The sequence below is a fragment of the Periplaneta americana genome, chromosome 14 (genome assembly GCF_040183065.1).
Source record: "Periplaneta americana isolate PAMFEO1 chromosome 14, P.americana_PAMFEO1_priV1, whole genome shotgun sequence".
In the NCBI taxonomy this organism is placed as follows: Eukaryota; Metazoa; Arthropoda; class Insecta; order Blattodea; family Blattidae; genus Periplaneta; species Periplaneta americana.
In genome coordinates, this window is record NC_091130.1 from 13,286,622 (window position 1) to 13,310,377 (window position 23,756).

At 37.9% G+C, this 23,756-nt stretch overlaps 1 protein-coding gene across 1 annotated transcript in view; it reads left to right on the plus strand.

The window, feature by feature from the left end:
* Window positions 1-23,756, plus strand: part of Ccn — a 970,566-nt gene that overhangs the window by 864,490 nt on the left and 82,320 nt on the right. Inside the window, exon 5 of the mRNA XM_069845004.1 lies at window positions 10,902-11,031. Coding sequence (XP_069701105.1) covers window positions 10,902-11,031 — 130 coding nt within the window. The remainder of the gene's footprint in view (window positions 1-10,901; window positions 11,032-23,756) is intronic.

Sequence of the window (23,756 nt, forward strand, 5' to 3'; positions counted from 1 at the left end):
TTTTCGGAATATGTATGATAAGACTTTCTTGTGTTAACCCACAACAACAACAACAACAACAACAACAACACACATACACAACACATCCAACCACCCCACAAAACACAAACAAGCTGCATTCCGAACAATGGTACACAGACTACTCAACATACCAGTGAGCCAACAGGATTACAACGAAGAACTAAACACAATCAGACACATAGCACAAGAAAACGGATACAACCCCAACATAATAGACAACATAATACGTAAGACAAAACAAAACCACAAAAAAAACAGAAGAATACAACACAAACACAAGAACACAAAAATACATCACACTAACATAGCCTACGAAAACAAAAACACACATAAAATTGCAACTTCATTCAAGAAATTAAACTACAACATCGCATACAGAACAAATAACACTCTACAAAAACATCTCAACACACAAACAACACAAACAAATACAACCACACAGGCGTATACAAACTCAAATGTAAGACCTGCAACAACTTCTACAGAGAACAGACTGGCAGATCATTTCAAACACGTTACAAAGAACACATCACAGCCATACCAAAATTACAAAACACCTCCACATAAGCAGAACACATCATAAATGCCAACCACACCTACAGAGACATCAACACAGACATGGAAATACTGCACATCCAACCAAAAAGCCAGAAACTAAACACACTAGAACAATATGAAATAAACAGACACACGAAAACACACCCCAAAGATATTCTCAACACACAACTCAATTTCAAAACACATACACTCTTTGACTCTACACTACGAACGCACCCTCACAGGAAACAAGAGGCGCCAAGACCAACAACGACTAGTTCAGAAGATGACCCAAAATAGGTCGAAACATGTTAACAAGGTACGTTAAAATTTAACACAAGAAAGTCTTATCATACATATTCCGAAGTGATACAGTGTTAAAAGTTGTGTAATCAAGATGTATTATTGTTCTGTTTTTGGTGTTTCTGCTCTTGTTTCTGTAGAATATACGAGAATTGTCTCACGCATGTCTTGTAGATTCTAGTTTTACTCTCTATACTCATATATTTATTTCTCAAAACTACGACTTTTAAGAATCTTGAGTACAAATTCTCTTTGCCAAAAATATGTCAAGGGAAATATCCATATCTGCTATTTCAGTTGTTGCCAAGACAACTATCGAATCCTCTATGTTTTGGGATTGTATGCATTTGTTAAACTAAGTAGATCCAACAGCTGTACCTCAGCGTGGTAACTAAGTCATCAAAGGATACCAGACAATTAAATTTCAGACAGCTCTGCTAAAGACTACTACAGCTCTGAAGACCAAATTGCTGGTGTCTCCTTTGCTGTTGCGAAATCAATTAACAGAGATTACTTGAGGCCAAAGCACCTGGTGAGGTAGGAAATCTACAAAGGCTGCCGCTAGTCCAAAATCATGATACGATATCCATCGCCTAATACAGGCAACGAACTTCTCACAATGCAAAGACGGCGACTTAGGATGGCAATGGGAATACTATCAGGCCTTAAAGCCCATAGGTGTAACTTCTACTTTCTCTTTCTAGGAAATATAAAATATAATAATAATAATAATTATTATTATTATTATTATTATTTATTTATTTAATCAGGCAGTTCTAAGGCCACTAGGCCTTCTCTTCCGCCCAGCCAGACTCTTAATTATAATAGAATACAATTGGTTATATAGTTATTACATTAATATCTAGACCATAAAACAACATGAAAGTAAATAATAAAAGTTGGATAAGTAATGTTAGTGTGAAATAATAAACATTGGTAAGAAATAGTGATGATGATGATGATGATAATAATAATAATAATAATAATAATAATAATAATGAGATAATTTAAATATTTATCCTGTGATATATACAGGGTGTTTCAAAAATACGGGGCATAATTTCAGGTATGTATTTCCCACATGTAGACAATGAAAATAGTTCATTACAACATGTGTCCGGAAATGCTTCATTTCCGAGTTATGGCCTTCACAACATTGAAATTCACCGGAACGTTTTTCTTCCCGAAGGTCGTTGTCATTACAGAAGATGTTCAAAATGTCCACCTCCTGCTTGAATACAGACCTCACATCGATGTCTCATTGACCTGCGAACACGATCCCAAACTCCAGGAGTATTGCGTATGTCCTCAGAACATGCCACAATTCGATTCCGAAGGGATTCCAAATCAGGCACCGGAGACGAATAAACCAATGATTTTAAATGGCCCCACAAGTAGAAATCGAGAGGGTTCAGATCAGGTGAGCGTGGAGGCCAAGCAATTGGGCCACCTCTACCTATCCATCGATCAGGAAACCTTCGATCCAAGTACCGGCGAGCCGTACGACTGAAGTGTGCAGGAGCGCCATCATGCAAGAAGTGAATTTATTGACGATTGATGAGTGGAGTGGCTTCTAAAACATGAGATATGGTTCCTGTGAATTTCAATGTTGTGAAGGCCATAACTCGGAAATAAAGCATTTCCGGACACATCTTGTAATGAACTATTTTGATTGTCTACATGTGGGAAATACATACCTGAAATTATGCCCCGTATTTTTTAAACACCCTATATATATAACCATTAAACATTGAGAAACCTGAAACAGCTATTATTGTTAACAAGAATTGTTATAAAAATATTTCGTTAGCCTATTCTTAAATTGGTTTGATGTCTGACAGTCCCTGACATTACTCGGTAGGGAATTCCAAAGCCGAGGAACAGCCACAGTGAAAGAAGATGAATATGAGGATGTTCGGTGGGAGGGAATGGATAATATTGAGGAGTGTTGTGATTGTGTGTCTAGGTTATGATGGGTGGATAGATTTTGAAAACGAGACGCAAGATAGACAGGAGTGGAGAAGGGAAAGAGAAGGGAAAGACAGTGGATTTTTCTACGATGTTCTAGACGGAGCCAGGACAACATTTCGAGGGATGGTGTTACGTGATCAGCCCGGCGAATATTGCAGACGAAACGGACGCACATATTATGAACACGTTGTAGTCTCTGCGCCGAAGTAACGCTTAGGTCAGTAAGCAGAATATCACAGTAATCGAAGTGGGGCATCACGAGTGTTTGCGCTAACATTTTTTTCATGGAAAAGGGTAGAAAATTCTTCAATCGCCTAAAGGAGTGGATATAGGGCATTGTGATACTACAAAAGTATGGATTTCGAGTTTTCTGTACAAATAGACATTAGCAGCATTGCGGATATATCTCTCTGTTTTTCCTGCCTATTTCTTAGCGTCTTTCACTTATTGTGAGCTATCCAACAGTTTAACAAATCGTTTTCTGTGAGGTCCGTTGCATGTAGGATGTATCCATTGCTAAGCATTGTTGAAGAAAATCGAAGCGAGACAAGTGGCCAACAGGCTTGGAGCTCACATAGACACCTATGCCCTATTCTACAAAAGTACCGTCTAATACAAGTGTACAAAAGTTCCTTGTACATTTGTACTTTATTACTCCTTACCTATAACTAGACTTCGTGGAATTTCCACGAGAATCGCGAAGTTTACTGCGCACGCGGTATAGACTGTATGAGAAGGGGGCGTGCAACGGATGGAGTATGCCTCTGATGTAAACACTGAGCAGTATACTGCGGTTACAATAAAACCTGTATCCTGCATTCAAGAAATATAATGAATAATCATTGAATTAGGAAATGTCTAAACATGTAAATACACAATTATTTTATAGTGAGATATATGAACTCTTAAAATTTAATGTAATATACTCACATCATCCTCGAATATGTGCATTGCAGTGAAGAGTTACGTACATTTTGAGCAACTGCAAAGTAACCTCCTTCGATGGTCACTTAAGCAGTTTTTATTTTAGGAAAATGTACGTTCAACATCACACGATGTAATAAGTACATATTTGAAGAACGGAAAGTCACTACTTTTTAGTACATCAACTTCAGATGTCTTGTCGTGATCTGATGGTACATCATTTATAATACGAAGTTGTGAAAAGGCAGTATTTTTAGTAATAATGTTTCTCAACTTACATTTCACTTTTTCTGAAATTAGTGAATTGTTATTTTGGATAATAGTTTGTGATACTGAGAGTTGTAGTTAGACGATTCTAACAGGTTGATGCTTTTGGACACGATTTTAAAATTAGAATCAATGAACAGAATATCTTCCAATAGCTGTTCAGAAGGCAATGATTTTACAGCTGCAATAGCGGAACTGTCTGAGCTATCCAATTCATCAATTACCTCCATTATTTTGCCGTAATGTTCTGCGTAATAATTAACAGCATCCAACCACGTTCCCCAACGGGTCAAGACTGGCTGCGGGGGTAAGGATATTCCAGGGGCAATTGTTTGGAACAGCAACACTCTCATTGTAGTATGTTTGATTTAATTCTTGTCTGCACTGAACAAATGTTAAACTTTGACTATTCCAACCACAGTAATGCAAAAACAAGTGCTTACATAGGTATACATTAGCTGTAGCTGCTCTATCTATTTGGACCGGTCACAACTCTTAACATGAACTGCTTATACTACGAGATCGGGCGGTCGCTCACCTCCTCTATACTACCGTACATCGGCAACCTGATTGCATGCTGCGTGTGGCAATTCAACGAAGTCTAGTTTTGGAGTTTCTTTAAGTCCGAGAAACAGTGACAGGTTAGGTTAGGTTAGGTTTGTTGAGGCTTTTGGTGTGCCTTGAATATATAATTATTACGTTACGTCATCGTCGCCATCTTTGTTTCATCAGTGAGGTGTAACATGGCTAAAACATATTTTTCAAGAATATAAAAAATTTCACTTTGAATCACGTTTAAACAGATTCCATTAATTATCAGAGATGTATCTATATTAATACATAGCAAAAATACTTGAGAAACCGTGACCTTTTCAACTGCGTAATCAGATTCTAGGTATGGCACACAATTTGGAAATTACAGACATAATATAAGATAGGGACTCTTGCATCATCCTATTTGCAGATAATATCATGGCTATCCTGCTTAGTAATTACAATCCACTCTTCCTCTTTAATGTTTTGGTACATAAATTAATTTCAGCGGCATCTCTAATTAAGCCTTTGCAATAACCTGACTAGGCTGCAATACAAGATGCTTCATATCGTACCTATTTGCCAACGTGATGAAATCTAAATGTTAAGTTTCAAGACACGGTGGAACACCCAAAAGTCTATTTCTGATCACATTCATGTAAAAGTCTAAAAACACATAAAATGGAACAGTATATTCTATGTATGACCTTCGTAACATATTTTGTACGAGATCGTGCGTATTTGCTTGCTTTCCGCACAAAACCAATACGCGGTAAGTGTGAAATACCACATTCAGTATTCCCAACCTAACACACATAACAATTTCCCTCTTCTTACCGCTTAAGCTCCATATTCATTTTACTGCTTTAGGCTTTTAACAGATTATTTTTAGAGACGTTTAACATAGTAATAATTATAAATTGGAAACTTACCACTGCAATTTCACCTAAATTGCACGGTTAATTATTGTTTTTAAATATTTGAAAAAATTAAGTAAACTCTACAACACCACAAAAGTTACTGCATTTGTAATGCAAGTAACATTAAGCAAGCCATGAAAAAATCAACAAGATTCCAGATGCCGATGTTATTACTGCAATATGTTATATAAATAATATTGTTAAAATATTAAAATGAAAAATAAATCATTACATAGCCTTACCGTTTGTTTTAAGTTCACATATATAGACTGGGGGAAAAAAAAGACAGACGTATATCACGGCCTGCTGGAATATAGTAAACACAGAAAACATTTTATAGCAACAATGTTGAAGATAGATATTTTAGTTTTTAAAAGTTGCCGTCATTGAACAGAAACCAAGATGGAGATTTCATTGCAACTAATTAGAAATTCCTCTTTCAGGTATGTAATGAACGATCTTCTCACAAAATAATGTACGATACACGAGCGGTATGTTTGTTTTCATGTTCTCGGAAATTAAAAAAGCTCAACTACGTTTTTGCTTTTTCAATCTTTTCCTCGAACATGAAAACATCAACATACCGCTCTTGTAACGTATATTACTATTATATTAATTTCAACAAGCTAAAGTAAGTTCAGACGATCCAGCCCGGTTTGTCAGAACACTCTGAATAGGTTAATAATACAGCGAGTAGACAATTCCTCTCTGATTAAATCGACGACTATTTGCGCATTAGGAATCAGGAATGCGGGAGGTACTTTTACAGCGTGTTCGATTACTCACATGATGTTTAATTTTTTTTTTTTTTACTTCCTTTACTATTATGATTTCATGGACGGCAATCAGTAATGTGTTTACCCTGGATGATGGCCCATTGAAATACAAATATTTAACGTCATCACTGCTGGATGAATACTCCAATTGAAACAGGGATAATGGGATCACCCACTGATCAAAAAGTAACTCAATCACTTTTTAATACTTAACAGACAGTTTTCTTTATTTTAGTATCATTGGGAATGGGCGGCTGGGTAGTTCAACTGGCAAAGCAACTGGCTATGAACTGGAAGGTCTCGGGTTCAGTTCCGAGTGATTACTGAAATTTTCTAGTTGTCAAAACTTCGTAAACAGCACTGAGGTCCTCTTGTCTATTATAACATTTCAGTACTTTGTTTTTTCCGAAGTTAAAAACGTGGTCGGAGCGTGGTGTCCGATCACACTATAATTGAACTTTCGTCTGTCCAGAAACGTTGGAATTGTGTTTCTATCTTTTGTAGTTTGGAAGAAATAAATATTTGAAATCTGCTCCTTCTTTTTGAATAGCCCTGTATTTTTTTTAATTTAATCGTGAAAAGTGAGTCAAATAATTATTGTTGCGTAGGCACAATAGAATATTTTCAGGTATCTTAATTGAGAGTATCATTACGTGATACATCTGAATTGAGAGTATCATTAAATCATGCATTTGAATTGAGAGTATCGTTACGTGATATAACATCTGAAATAAGAGTATCGTTATGTGATATAACATCTGAATGGAGACTATCATTACGTCAAATAACATCTGAATGGAAAAAATCGTTACGTGATATAACATCTGAATGGAGAATATCGTTACGTGATATAACATCTGAATTGAGAGTATCATTACGTGATACATCTGAATTGAGAATATCATTACGTGATATAACATCTGAAATAAGAGTATCGTTATGTGATATAACATCTGAAATAAGAGTATCGTTATGTGATATAACATCTGAATTGAGAGTATCATTACGTGATACATCTGAATTGAGAGTATCATTACGTGATATAACATCTGAAAAAAGAGTATCGTTATGTGATATAACATCTGAAATAAGAGTATCATTACGTGATATAACATCTGAATTGAGAGTATCATTACGTGATACATCTGAATTGAGAGTATCATTACGTGATATAACATCTGAAATAAGAGTATCGTTACGTGATATAACATCTGAAATAAGAGTATCGTTATGTGATATAACATCTGAATGGAGACTATCATTACGTCAAATAACATCTGAATGGAAAATATCGTTACGTGATATAACATCTGAATGGAGAATATCGTTACGTGATATAACATCTGAGTTGAGAGTATCATTACGTGATACATCTGAATTGAGAGTATCATTACGTGATATAACATCTGAAATAAGAGTATCGTTATGTGATATAACATCTGAATTGAGAGTATCATTACGTGATACATCTGAATTGAGAGTATCATTACGTGATATAACATCTGAAATAAGAGTATCGTTACGTGATATAACATCTGAAATAAGAGTATCGTTATGTGATATAACATCTGAATGGAGACTATCATTACGTCAAATAACATCTGAATGGAAAATATCGTTACGTGATATAACATCTGAATGGAGAATATCGTTACGTGATATAACATCTGAATTGAGAGTATCATTACGTGATACATCTGAATTGAGAGTATCATTACGTGATATAATATCTGAAATAAGAGTATCGTTACGTGATATAACATCTGAAATAAGAGTATCGTTACGTGATATAACATCTGAAATAAGAGTATCGTTACGTGATATAACATCTGAATTGAGAGTATCATTACGTGATATAACATCTGAAATAAGAGTATCGTTACGTGATATAACATCTGAAATAAGAGTATCGTTATGTGATATAACATCTGAATGGAGACTATCATTACGTCAAATAACATCTGAATGGAAAATATCGTTACGTGATATAACATCTCAATGATATAACATCTGAAATAAGAGTATCGTTATGTGATATAACATCTGAATTGAGAGTATCATTACGTGATACATCTGAATTGAGAGTATCATTACGTGATATAACATCTGAAATAAGAGTATCGTTACGTGATATAACATCTGAAATAAGAGTATCGTTATGTGATATAACATCTGAATGGAGACTATCATTACGTCAAATAACATCTGAATGGAAAATATCGTTACGTGATATAACATCTGAATGGAGAATATCGTTACGTGATATAACATCTGAATTGAGAGTATCATTACGTGATACATCTGAATTGAGAGTATCATTACGTGATATAACATCTGAAATAAGAGTATCGTTATGTGATATAACATCTGAAATAAGAGTATCGTTACGTGATATAACATCTGAAATAAGAGTATCGTTATGTGATATAACATCTGAATTGAGAGTATCATTACGTGATACATCTGAATTGAGAGTATCATTACGTGATATAACATCTGAAATAAGAGTATCGTTATGTGATATAACATCTGAAATAAGAGTATCGTTACGTGATATAATATCTGAATTGAGAGTATCATTACGTGATACATCTGAATTGAGAGTATCATTACGTGATATAACATCTGAAATAAGAGTATCGTTACGTGATATAACATCTGAAATAAGAGTATCGTTATGTGATATAACATCTGAATGGAGACTATCATTACATCAAATAACATCTGAATGGAAAATATCGTTACGTGATATAACATCTGAATGGAGAATATCGTTACGTGATATAACATCTGAATTGAGAGTATCATTACGTGATACATCTGAATTGAGAGTATCATTACGTGATATAACATCTGAAATAAGAGTATCGTTATGTGATATAACATCTGAATGGAGACTATCATTACGTCAAATAACATCTGAATGGAGAATATCGTTACGTGATATAACATCTGAATGGAGAATATCGTTACGTGATATAACATCTGAATTGAGAGTATCATTACGTGATACATCTGAATTGACAGTATCATTACGTGATATAACATCTGAAATAAGAGTATCGTTATGTGATATAACATCTGAATGGAGACTATCATTACTTCAAATAACATCTGAATGGAGAATATCGTTACGTGATATAACATCTGAATGGAGAATATCGTTACGTGATATAACATCTGAATTGAGAGTATCATTACGTGATACATCTGAATTGAGAGTATCATTACGTGATACATCTGAATTGAGAGTATCATTACGTGATACATCTGAATCGAGAGTATCATTACGTGATACATCTGAATTGAGAGTATCATTACGTGATGTATCTAAAGGGAGAATACCATTACGTGATACATCTGAATTGAGAATATCGTGACGTGATATAACATCTGAATTGAGTATATCATTACGTGATACATCTGAATTGAGAATATCGTGACGTGAAATAACATCTGAATTGAGAATATCGTTACGTGATACATCTGAATTGAGAATATCGTTACGTGAAATAACATCTGAATTGAGAATATCGTTACGTGATACATCTGAATTAAGAATATCGTTACGTGATACATCTGAATGGAGAATATTGTTACGTGATATAACATTTGAATTAAGAGTATCATTACGTGATATAATATCTGAATTAAGAATATCGCTACGTGATAGATCTGAATGGAGAATATTGTTACGTGATATAACATTTGAATTAAGAGTATCGTTACGTGATATAATATCTGAATTAAGATTATCGTTACTTGATACATCTGAATGGAGAATATTGTTACGTGAAATAACATCTGAATTGAGAATATCGTTACGTGATACATCTGAATTAAGAATATCGTTACGTGATACATCTGAATGGAGAATATTGTTACGTGATATAACATTTGAATTAAGAGTATCATTACGTGATATAATATCTGAATTAAGAATATCGCTACGTGATAGATCTGAATGGAGAATATTGTTACGTGATATAACATTTGAATTAAGAGTATCGTTACGTGATATAATATCTGAATTAAGAATATCGTTACTTGATACATCTGAATGGAGAATATTGTTACGTGATATAACATTTGAATTAAGAGTATCGTTATGTGATATAATATCTGAATTAATAATATCGTTACTTGATACATCTGAATGGAGAATATTGTTACGTGATATAACATTCTGAATTGAGAGTGTCGTTACGTGATGTAATATCTGAATTAAGAATTTCGTTACGTGATACATCTGAATGTAGAATATTGTTACGTGATATAACATCTGAATTGAGAGTGTCGTTACCTGATATATCTGAATTAAGAATTTCGTTACGTGATAATCTGAATGGAGAATAATGTTACGTGATATAACGTCTGAATTGAGAGTGTCGTTACGTGATATAATATCTGAATTAAGAATTTCGTTACGTGATACATCTGAATGGAGAATATTGTTACGTGATATAACATCTGAATTAAGTTTATCGTTACATAACAAAGCGTCTCAGTACTGCACTCGTAAGATTTTTTTGACTCTCATGACGTCTCGTTTAAAAAACTTGTGACGCGTGCAAAAATGAACTACTTTGTGTTTTTGTTGTATAAATAACTTTGCAATTCCGATATGTAATAACTCTTGTTGTTTCAGAACGGGACATACGCATGCGCGTCGTTGTGCCCGCAGGAGTACATCTCCCCTCAAGGCTCCTGCAGACATCCGCGATTGGTGGAAGTTCCCGGTCAGTGCTGTAGGGAGTGGATGTGCGACAGTACTGCAGGTGAGTACCGCAATATATATATATATATTTTTTTCCGATAACTACAGCCACTACTTCGTCATGTTGCACCCCAGGAAGTATTATTTCTCATTAGCCGCTTCCGTTTCGATCCCCAGAAGATCTTTTATGTTAGGCAAATCGCTAATTGCATAGGTACCTTACAAGAACCGCGAATTTCTCTATCATTTTTGTAAAATGTCTGTATGAATATGAATTGGAAATCTGTCATTTCAGTATTTTATTAACAGTACCCGTAGAAAATCAATGGGAAAATCTCAAAATAATACAACTTGACATTCAGCGTTATAGCTATTTTATGAAATTAAAAACATAAGCGAATTCTCCCACTATAACTAAAAAGGCCAATATCGTTACTTTTATAAATTCAGTTCATAGTTCCTTGACGTCCCTCTTCTCTTTTTCCCGACCAAATGCCTCGTTATCTCGTTATTGTTTTGTTAACGTGTTTCAGAGTTACGCATCCACTAAAATTTCATTATGTGGTCTACCTGGCATCGCGAGGTCATTTAAAATTATCAGTACGATACTATAAAAAATCATATTTATAGTTGCTTATTAAGGGGAGAGGATGGTATTATTTTTAATTTATTTCCTATTTGGTGTAAAATATCAATTTTTGTATGTAGAGAGCTCATAGCTGTAGGAACTCAACCAAATATAAATATTTTGACAAAATTATTAGGGGGCCTAAATTTGAAAAAAAAAAATATATACCCAATGCAGGATTGTACTAAAACCGATATATCTAAACCGTGTTTAAACATAGATTCAAACTTTTTCTTGCTATGTATTTGCAAAAGCATGTTCTACAAACTGTCTGTAACAGAATTTTGATATTAGTCCCTACGTTTGTAAAATAAAAATTATAATTTAATAACAATTTTCCTCTCTTGCAAACAAACGGACGTATATTTAAAATGAAATCAATTAACAAAATTCTGTTAAAGAGAAACGTTTCCTAATAGTCTAAAGAATGTGTGTTCTAAATTTCATGCATGTATCTTTAATAGTTCAGAAATTATATCCATTTTTGTCTGACAATGTAGCAAAAAAATTAAGTTACTGGAAACCGATAAAAGTGGGCGTGTGATTTAAAAATTCATAACGCAGGAAGTTTAAAAATGGCGACTTAACATCCGATAAGGGCACAAATAACCACAAAATGTTATGCAATGCATTCCATACATATCAAGGAGTATTTTAAAGAATTTTTTTTTATTTAATTTATCGGAAACAACAATAAAAGTGGGCGAGTGATTTAAAAATTCATAACGCAGGAAGTTTAAAAATGGCGACTCAACATCCGATAACGGCACAAATACCCACAAAATGTTATGCAATGCATTCCACACATATCAAAGGGTATTTTAAAGAATTTTTTTTAATTTAATTTATCCTACCGGAAACAACAATAAAAGTGCGAGAGTGATTTAAAAATTCATAACGCAGGAAGTTTAAAAATGGCGACTCAACATCCGATAAGGGCACAAATACCCACAAAATATTATGCAATGCATTTCACACATATCAAAGAGTATTTTAAAGAAAAAAATGTAATTCAATTTATCGGAAACAACAATAAAAGTGGGCGAGTGATTTAAAAATTCATAACGCAGGAAGTTTAAAAATGGCAACTCAACATCCGATAAGGGCACAAATACCCACAAAATGTTATGCTATGCATTCCACACATATCAAAGAGTATTTTAAAGAAAATTTTTTTCTTTTGAAAATTTAATTTAATCTACCGGAAACAACAATAAAAGTGGGCGAGTGATTTAAAAATCCATAACGCAGGAAGTTTAAAAATGGCGACTCAACATCCAATAAGGGCACAAATACCCACAAAATGTTATGCAATGCATTCCACACATATCACAGAGTATTTTAAAGTTTTTTTTTTTTTTTTTAATTTACTCATTTTTCACCAAAACATACCATCCTCTCTCCTAGGCGCTGTATCAAGTACTACGTAGTCTAGCGTCGTGGAGTTGGTGACAGAGACATAGCATATGGCGAAATTAATCGCAGAATTCGTCATAGGACTGCATGACATCTACCTTACAGTCGGGTCGAAACCTCAGATAAAACTCAACGACTAATCAGCCCAAACGGAATCGAACCCACGGCCGAATAGAGCCTTGGATCAGCAGACAAACGCGCTACCTCCTGAACTACGACGAAGACAGTCCTCATAATAGAAAGGAATGCTTATAGGTGTGTATAACATCGAGAAGCAGTGACGTTGCTAGGCAACGCAGTTCTCACGAAAAATCTTGATACGTTTCTAGGAAAGCGATCCTTTGTGTTGAAAGTTTCACCACAAGTTCGTCAAAGAGCTTGGAATGTGAATTGTAAAGTCATGTCACGAATTTTGATAGAAACTGTGAGATCCTTCCTCTTTGTTAGCAGTTTCCAGAACGCTGGGCTTCTGAGAAATCTGCTACCAGATTTCACGTCAAGTTAAATGATAATTTCACTACTTTAAAAATTTCGTTTATTCCCAGGGGAGTTGTAAGAAAAGTTAGAATGAGTCTTTAGTACTGGTGAAACCGAGGCAGAAAACAACCCACCAGCTCGTATAACACAATTTCGTTCACTTGCTGGATTGCACTGAAGCTCGTACCTAAGGTGTTGCTGTTTTCAGCGAATAAAATGTGACACACAATGTCACGCGGCAAAATTGATACTTCTCTTCTCTTCTCTTCTCTTCTCTTCTCTTCTCTTCTCTTCTCTTCTCTTCTCTGTTCTCTTCTCTTCTCTTCTCTCTTCTTTTCTCTTCTCTTCTCTGTTCTCTTCTCTTCTCTTCTCTCTTCTTTTCTCTTCTCTTCTCTTCTCTTTTCTCTTCTCTTCTCTTCTCTCTTCTCTTCTCTTCTCTTCTCTCTTCTTTTCTCTTCTCTTCTCTGTTCTCTTCTCTCTTCTCTTCTCTTCTCTTCTCTTCTCTTCTCTTCTCTTCTCTTCTCTTCTCTTCTCTTCTCTTCTCTTCTCTCTTCTTTTCTCTTCTCTTCTCTCTTCTCTTCTCTGTTCTCTTCTCTTTTCTCTTCTCTTCTCTTCTCTTCTCTTCTCTTCTCTCTTCTTTTCTCTTCTCTTCTCTGTTTTCTTCTCTGTTCTCTTCTATTTTCTCTTCTCTGTTCTCTTCTCTTTTCTCTTCTCTTCTCTTCTCTGTTCTCTTCTATTTTCTTTTCTCTTCTCTTCTCTTCTCTTCTCTGTTCTCTTCTCTCTTCTCTTCTCTTCTCTTCTCTCTTCTCTTCTCTTCTCTGTTCTCTTCTCTTCTCTCTTCTCTTCTCTTCTCTGTTCTCTTCTCTTTTCTCTTCTCTCTTCTCTTCTCTTCTCTTTTCTCTTCTCTTCTCTTCTTTTTTCTTTTCTTTTCTTCTCTTCTCTTCTCTTCTCTTCTCTTCTCTTCTCTTCTCTCCTCTCTCTTCCCTCTTCTCTCTTTTTTTTTCTCTCTTCTCTTCTCTTTTCTCTCTTCTCTCTTCCCTTTTCTCTCCTCTTTTGTTTTTCTCTCCTCTTTTGTTTTTCTCTTCTCTTATCTTCTCTTCTCTTCTCTTCTCTTCTCTTCTCTTCTCTTTTCTTCTCTTCTCTTCTCTTCTCTTCTGTTCCCTTTTCATATTTTCTTATAATTTTTTTTCTTTATTACTTTTCATTCAGTCTTATCGCTATCTTTATTTTCTTCCTTCTTCTCCTTTCCTTTTCTTTGTATCTTTAATCTTACTTCCTTATTACACCCTTTTCTCCATCTACGTTTCGTCGTATTTATTATATTTTTCTTCTTTCTCTTTCCTTTCTTCTGTTTCTTTCTATTCTTCATTTGTATTTTCTTTCAATTCTCTTACCTCTTTTATTCTTTATTTTTTGCGTGCCTTCTATTTCTTCACCTTTCCCTATCCTTTCCTCTTCAGGATATTGTCTTTGAATTTCTTCGTGTCTTCTTTCAATCCTGTAAAATTCTCACTCTTCCATCGCTATATGTATTGCAGTGTTTGTCATATACCAAAATGAATATAGATAATTTCCCTCTGAACTTGCATTTTCACGAACACCATACGAAAAGTTGTAACGATATAAGACTTGATTTATGCAGATACAAGTCTACACAAAACAGTTTTTATTATATGTCTCTGAAGTTTTATAATAGCTTACCAAATTCAACTAAAAATTTAAATTACGATTCATTCAAATCGATATAGCATTAACGAATATTTTAACTTGGCAAATAATGTTGTATGATTTTATTTATATTGACGTTGCTATGCATAATATACTTATGTCCAAGCAATAAAGTAGCCATCTATCTATCTATCTATCTATCTATCTATCTATCTATCTATCTATCTATCTATCTATCTATCTATCTATCTATCTATCTATCTATCTATCTATCTATCTATCTGTCTGTCTGTCTGTCTGTCTGTCTGTCTGTCTGTCTCTCTGTCTATCTATCTATCTATCTATCTATCTATCTATCTATCTATCTATCTATCTATCTATCTATCTATCTATCTATCTATCTATCTATCTATCTATCCATCTATCCATCCATCCATCTATCTTCGTTCCCTTCTACGTATTTTTATTCTACTTACTATTCTTTCATTACTTTTTCTTACTCTCCTTCTTTATTTTTATTTTCTTTCAATTCTCTTACCTTTCCTCCTTTATACTTATTCCTGAATTTTTAATTTTCTTTCTTATTTTTCCTTTCTCCATCGATTCTCCATTTTCTTTTACATTCAGTTTTTGTATTTTCTTCGTTTATCTTTATTCTCCTCTTTTTCTGTTTAATTTCCTATTTCCTTCTTTCTTTCCTTCATTTTCCTTCATCTCCTTTCTCTTTTTAGTAGCACTTTCTTTATCTTTCTTATTTTTTCTCCCTGAATTTGTCTTCCATCTCCATTTCAATATACTTCTTCCCTTTTTTACTTTTCCAATCACCAGTTTTTCCCCCTATTCCTCATTCTCAATAATCCTCATTCTAGCGGGCAACTTGGGATCTTTCATCCTTATTAAATATAATGATCCATCGTTTTTCAGAACGCATCACACTGACAACTACTATCCATGACGTGGAAGAGATTCGATCCATGACTGTCACCATGCAGTGCGAATTTTCGTTCTATCTCTTTGTACACCTGTCCAGCTCTTCGTGAATTTCAAGATGTATGTATTTATTCACACTGCAATGGGTATGTACCCGGGGGCAGTGGTAACTAATTACACTCAATAATGACAATAATAAACTTATTAATTAAAAATACAATTAATAATAATACTAATAATTAATACTAACAGTAATGTATAATAATAATAATAATAATAATAATAATAATAATAATAATAATAATAATAATAATAATAATAACAGGGAATATCCTAAATTAAATGAAGCACGACCACTTAAAATAACATTTAAAATAAATCTAATTTGTATCTTAAACCTAAGTTCGAACTAAAACCCACGAGTATGATATGTTCATATCTGCACAAGTACCTTTCAACATTACACTCATTTCGCTGTCAACTCACTCACTGCACTGGAACTACGACACATTTGACTGATTCTATCCTGATTTCACTAACACTTCAAAACATTTCACTGTTCAAATACTTTGCACTGCCACTATAAGCTATAAAGCTTCACTGACAGGAACACGTTTCACTTACACAATACATTTCACTGACACAACACACTTCACTGACACAATATAATTCTTCACTGATACAACACTTCAATAACAACATATCATTTACATCCTTTGAATACTGTGTATAATTACCGTCTATTAGTAAAGTCCTTAAGTCTATTTTTAAATACATTTTTGGTTGTTGGTAAAGCCTTTAGTAAGCCTGCAGGTAAAGCATTCCAGTCCCTGATAGTACGATTGAGAAAAGAAAACTTCCCAGTATCCGTCCTCTGTCTTCTTTCCCTCAATTTATATGAGTGGTCGTTCCTTGAAGAGTAATTTGGCGGCTGCAACCTATTTTTTATTTCTCTCCAGGCAGGCTCACCTCTGTATGTTTTGAACAGTGCGCATAATCGAATTCGCGTTCTCCTGTCCGTGAGTGTGTCCCATTTTAATGGTGAATTTTTCCGACAACACTTGAGAGCCCGTTTTTGAATCTTTTCCAGTGTCTTAATATGTTCTAATCTGTAAGGATCTCAACATGCAGCACCATATTCCATTACTGGACGTACTAGTGATTTATATGCAATGTCTTTGGATTTATCAGAGCCTTTTCTTAGTACCCTCGTCACAAAGTGTAACGCTCTCCATGCTTTTCCCGCTGTGTCTGTAACGTGTTCCCCCCAGCCGAGATCGCTGCTAAATGTTATTCCGAGGTATTTACATTTGTTAAGTTCCGGAATAGTTTCACCCCCTAACGTATACGATGCAACTATTTTATTTTACTTTTCCTTGTAAAGCTGATGGCTTTGCTCTTTAGAGAATTTAGAGAATGTTCACTTCGCTCGTAGAATTGTTCTATATTCTGTCTATAAAATTCAGCAGTAATCATTGCATAGAGCCGTGGACTCCATCTGGCCGCAGAAGGGGCACCAAGTGACCTTCCTAATGTAACGAAAGCCAATGTGTGGACATTGTACGCACTCCCTGCGATAGTGGTTATACATTAATCGACCAACGATAAATATTTACTTGCAAGGTTTACCACACTGAATCTTGAAAGCACCAATAATTCGGTTACAGGTAGGAAAGGTAAACATGGCAATTTTTAATCACTCAGTTTCCTACATTCGACCCACACATTATTTGAATTTACTTCTATATTCACCGGTTTCGAGAATTCTGCTAGATATAAAGACAAAGGAATTCTTAGCTCGTCTCGTTTGAAGCTATATTTTCAGAATAAAATATGGGAATAATAATAACAATAATAATAATAATAATAATAATAACAATGACCAACACTAGCCAACTAACATTCTGTGTCAGAAACTAACTTCTTTTTTTCATTTGTGTACGATAATTTTAAAAATTCTACTCAAATCCTCTGTTTGGTTATGTCTTTAAGATAGGTTTAATTTGAACATTATTAATGAATAAACAAAGCTGTAAATCATTGAACAAAAAAGAGCTTTTAGACTGCCTCCGTGGTCTGTGGGTCAGCATGCTGGCTTCCAGATCAGGAGGTCCCGGGTTCGATTCCCGGGTTCGGCTCTCGTTGAATTTTTCTTGAAGAAAGGGAATTCCCTGGTTGTCTAGAGTCTGGAAATTTGTATGAATAATACATCAGGATTGTCGCTAGGCAGTAACCTGAAAACACATTGTTGACAAGTAACTCCATCTGTTAGCACAACCATAAAGCATCTAATAGATGCTATAGAGTTACCAACAACGAAAAAAAAAAGAGCATTTACTAATGAACGGAAAAGAATGAGTATTTATCCCCTATCCACGACAGAAATAAAACTTCTTAAGCTGTAAATGTCTATAGGGTTGTTTCCGATCTCTGATAACGAATTTGAATGACGTCATGTGCGTCAGGAATCACACAGACAGCTGAATTGAGGCGAGAGGTGACAGACCAGTAGTGAGTGATTTCATAATCATAGTGTACGGCGTATCACAGTAGCAATGCTCAAGAAAATCGAGCCTTTTTGGAAGGGGTGCATAACAACCCTTTCTGATGCCAAGTACAGTTACGTGAAAATCATAGGAGCCTGCAAAAAACATGGTTTCGTTATTTCCAAGAAAGACATCTTATGTGTACCTAATAAGACTGGCAAAGCTGGAATGGGATTAATTACAGAGTGGAAAAAGCAAGCAAATCCACCCCGTCACAAGTCGCCGCACCCCACGAGATGATACAAATTAATTCCATTCGAGCTTTACCAATCTTATTAAGTACACAGAAGATGCCTTTCTTGGAAATAACGAAACCTCGTTTATTGCAGGCTTCTTTTATTTTCACTTAACTGTACTTGGCATCGGAAAGTGTTGTAATGTACCCCTCCCAAAACGACTCGATTTTCTTGGCAATTTCTGCTGTGAGTCGCCGTGCACTCTATGAGATCACTCACTACTGGTCTGTCACCTCGCGCCACAGTTCAGCTGCCGTGTGACTCCTGACGCACATGACGTCATTCAAATTCGTTATCAGAGATCGGAAACAACCCTGTAGTAATCTTTTTAAATGAGTGTGTCACCTCTATCCACGGCAGAAGTGAAACTTTTTGAGCTATAAATGTGTAATAATCTTCACAAACGTTTGTACAGGGACATCATTTTATTTTTACTAACATTTTTAATATCAACCTGGCTATATCTTTCTATTAACGATTGAAACAGGAAACGCCGTTTGCTACCCCTTCCACGACTGGAGTTCGATGATACTAGCGTAAAATACAAATCACTTTACTAGGTATAGGAGGGAAGAAAAGTAGTTTATCCATTTATGTACTGTAAACTAGGAAATATCGCAATTTTGAGTTTGATAATTTTCATTAGATTTTTGTTTAATCAAAATACAGTACTGTATTAACACTTAGTGTTTTTACTCACGAATTGAGCTATCCATTCGGACGTATTAATTATGCAGTGTATATTGTACTGTTACAGCACATTAGCTACATAATAGAGAATGAAGTTAAATTGAAAAATAATCATAATATTGTGACAGCGACGTGAGATTCGAACTCACGACGAGCGTCCCGCAAGAGAGAAGATCGCGCGGAGCACTTGGGATGGCGCGCGGCGGAGAGGGGAAAAGGGCCAACGCGGCGAGAGAGTGGAGCGGGAGTGCGCGCGCATCTGGTGCTGGTAGAGAGGAGAGGGCTCGGGATTTTTCTGGAGTGCCATCTCTAGAGACGCGTGGAGCCTTCGAGGCTACGTCGCTGTTGCTATAAATTACGGACGCGAAGGAACGACAGCAGTTTTTCCAGTTTGCAGTTTTCAGTTATTAAGTCAGTGAGTAAGCCAGAGCAAGCAAGCCAGCCGGAGTTCGACTCGAGTGTGCGTCCGCATCTGCGTCAGCATCCGAAGGCCTGAGTTCGAGTGCAGTGGACCGCAGTTGGAGGGACCTGAGTTCGAGTGCAGTGGACCGCAGTTGGAGGGACCCGAGTTCGAGTACAGTGAACTGTCTCTGAAGGTCTGTGGTTCGAGATACTGTGAACTCGAGTGACTGAGATAGAAGAACTGTGAACTGAGAACTGGTAGTTCTGATTTGTAAATAGTGCTTTGTAAATATTAGTTAAGATTAACAGTACATTGTTGTTACTAATAAAATTCACATTGGTGTCAGAACCGGGACATTATCGACAATGGAGAACCTACAGCAGATCCTGCAAGCCATCGCGGAAATGAAAGCAGAAATGAAAGACGAAATGAACAAGCACATCAGTGAGTTGAAGAACGATATAAGTGAAGTGAAAACGGAGATGAAAAGTGACATAAGTGAAGTGAAGGGCGACATAAGTGAAGTGAAAGGCGACATAAGTGAAGTGAAAACGGAGATGAAAAGTGACATAAGCGGAGTGAAAGGCGACATAAGCGGAGTGAAAGATGACGTCACTACGCAAATTGAAAGCGTTTCAGCCCACGTAGATGGAATTGTCGCCATCGTGAAAGACGAACTCAAAGCCGACCTTGACAACCTAAACAAGAATTTTACAACTATAAACGAGACAGTAACCGAATTGAGACAGGAGGTAGACCATTTCGACGGCAAAATCCGCGATCTCGAGCGTCGTCAAGAGCAGACGAGCGAGTTGCTGGACAAGACGAGTGAGGTGATGGAAAAACACGCCGAGGAAAACAAGCACATACTCACGTTGATGGACCGACATGCTGAAGAAAACAAGCACATCCTCGCGTTGGTGGATCGCCAGGCTAGAGAACAGAAACAGATAGTTGCCGAGGAGGTTCGACGTGCCATGCAAGAAACGGCCACAGAGTTGAGGACTCCATATAGTGGCCCTGCGGAATCATCGCCTTCAGCCAGACATCACAACGTCAAGACGCCAAAGTTCGACGGTACGACGTCTTGGGCGATATTCCGTCGCCAGTTCGAGGCCACCGCAGCACATAATGGGTGGACACCAGCGGAGAAGACTACTCAGCTGCTGACCGCGCTTCAAGGACAGGCGTCGGAGATTCTTCACAGCGTTCCAGAAGATGGGACAGCCGCTGAGATAATGGCGGCCCTGGAGGGACGTTATGGTGACCATCAACTTGCTGCAGCATTTAGGACCCAACTAAAAACGAGGGTCCAACAGTCAGGCGAGTCCCTACAAGAATTCGCGATGGCGGTGGAACAACTGGCCCATAAGGCCCTCAGGGGCCTACCTAATGATTTCATCGCTGGAGAGGCGGCCTACACCTTCGGCAGCGGAGTTCGAGACCCGGAAATAAGACAACAGCTACTCTTAGCAGAGCATCGCACCATCAACGCAGCTCTGGCGGCGGCCCTCAGGATGGAGGCAGCCAAGTTGACTGCGAACGTCTCGGCATCGCACCGGATTAGGAGCGTCGCGGCGGCCGACGTCGAGGAACGTCAACCGAAATCGCCCGAGCGACGAAGACGAGGAGTGCCCACCTGCTGGTCCTGCAGCGAGCCTGGACACCTGAGGAGGGACTGTGACCGATCTGGTCACAAACAGGAACACTAAAAGGGGCCGATGCGATGAGGGGCACGTCGGCGCCGTCATCACCATCCCCTCGGCTGATCTTGAAGACGGTTAACAGAAGATGCGACGATGGGCTGATTGCTGACGGATGGATAAGAGGCCGCCCATGCAGAGTAGTGGTAGACACCGGGGCGTCGCTCACTATCGCCAGACCGGAAGTCGTGCGTGGACTACCTGGGAGGACGCCGCTGCGCCGGTATGAGCTACGTACTGCCTCAGGCGAGAACCTGCCCATCCAAAAGGAGGTTTTCCTGGATCTGACATTGGGAAAGAGGAGACTGGAGATGTGGGTGTTCGTCGCCAACATCACTGAAGACGTCATCCTGGGACTCGACGCCATGCGGATTTTCGATGCAACGGTGGACGTCCGGCGCCGTATCCTGCGTTTTGGTCAGGATGAAGTGTTCCTGAGAGACTTCGAAGACCAACCCATGGCCAGCAGACTCACCTTGGAGAATCAAGTGACAATCCCAGCAGGCTGCGAGATGGTGGTGACGGCAAGACTGGACGGAAAACCTAAGAGAAACCTGCTCCTCGATTCGCAAACAACTCCGATAGATGGGGTTTATGTGGCCAGATCCTTACTCCCGAATCAGAAGGTGGTACCGGTGAGGGTCCTGAATGTCACCAATCGGGACAAGTAGGTGCCTAGTGGAACTGTACTAGGTAACGTCGAGCCGGTGGTGTCTGTGACGTCTCTGGCAGAAAACGAGGAGTGTCACCGACCACGTCCAGATCTAGACCTATCACTGAAAGAGCTGGCTCGAGAATTGCCGGAGAATTTAAGCAAAAGAGAAAGAAGACAAGTCCACGATCTACTGACAGAATTTCAGGACGTGTTCAGTCTGTCTGAAAATGACTACGGGAGAACGGAGAAAGTTCAGCACCGCATCGACACCGGAAATGCTCGCCCAATCAGACAACCTCCTCGACGCGTCCCTCTAGCTAAACAGAGGGAGATTGACAACCAACTGGAGGACATGAAAGCAAGAGGGGTCATCGAGGAATCCGACAGCCCTTGGTCATCACCTGTGGTGCTGGTGAAGAAGAAGAATGGGGACCTGCGCTTCTGCGTGGACTACAGAAGACTGAATGACGTCACCAGGAAGGACTGCTTTCCCCTTCCACGAATTGACGACACCTTGGACACCCTGGCCGGAGCAGAGTGGTTCTCGACGTTGGATCTCAAGTCAGGATACTGGCAGGTGGCGCTACATCCGGAGGATAAGGAGAAAACGGCATTCTCTACAGGCCAGGGACTATGGCAGTTCACCGTTATGCCGTTCGGCCTCTGCAACGCCCCGGCTACATTCCAGAGACTAATGGAGTCCGTAATGAGAGGCCTGACATACGACACCTGTTTGCTGTACCTTGATGACGTCATCGTGGTGGGCAAGACTTTCGGCGAACAGCTGTTGAACCTGAGGAAAGTGTTCGAGAGACTGCGACAAGCCAGAATGAAGTTGAACCCGAAGAAATGTCATCTATTCCAGAAGAAGGTCAACTACTTGGGACACGTAGTAGGGACCAACGGAGTGGCCACGGACCCGGAGAAGCTACAAGCCGTCAGAGGATGGCCGAGACCGAGGGACAAGCAGGAGCTGCGCCGCTTTCTCGGCCTCTGCACTTATTACAGAAGGTTCGTAGCTGGGTACGCCAACATCGCTAAGCCTCTAACCCAGCTGACCGAGGAGAAACGACAATTCCAGTGGACAGACGAGGCGGAGTCATCCTTCCAGTCGCTGAAAGAGGCGCTCTGCACTGCTCCTGTACTGGGATATCCCATCCCTGGAAGGAAGTTCACGCTCGACACGGACGCTAGCAACGTAGGCATCGGCGGAGTACTCTCTCAGGAACAGGACGGGCAAGAGAGGGTGATTGCCTACTTCAGCCGAACACTATCCAAGGCTGAGAGAAACTACTGTGTGACGCGTAGAGAACTTCTTGCCATTGTGGAAGCCCTGAAGCACTTCCACAAATATTTGTATGGCCAGGAATTCCATCTAAGGACAGACCATTCTGCACTCACCTGGCTATTGGGCTTCAAGAATCTGGAGGGGCA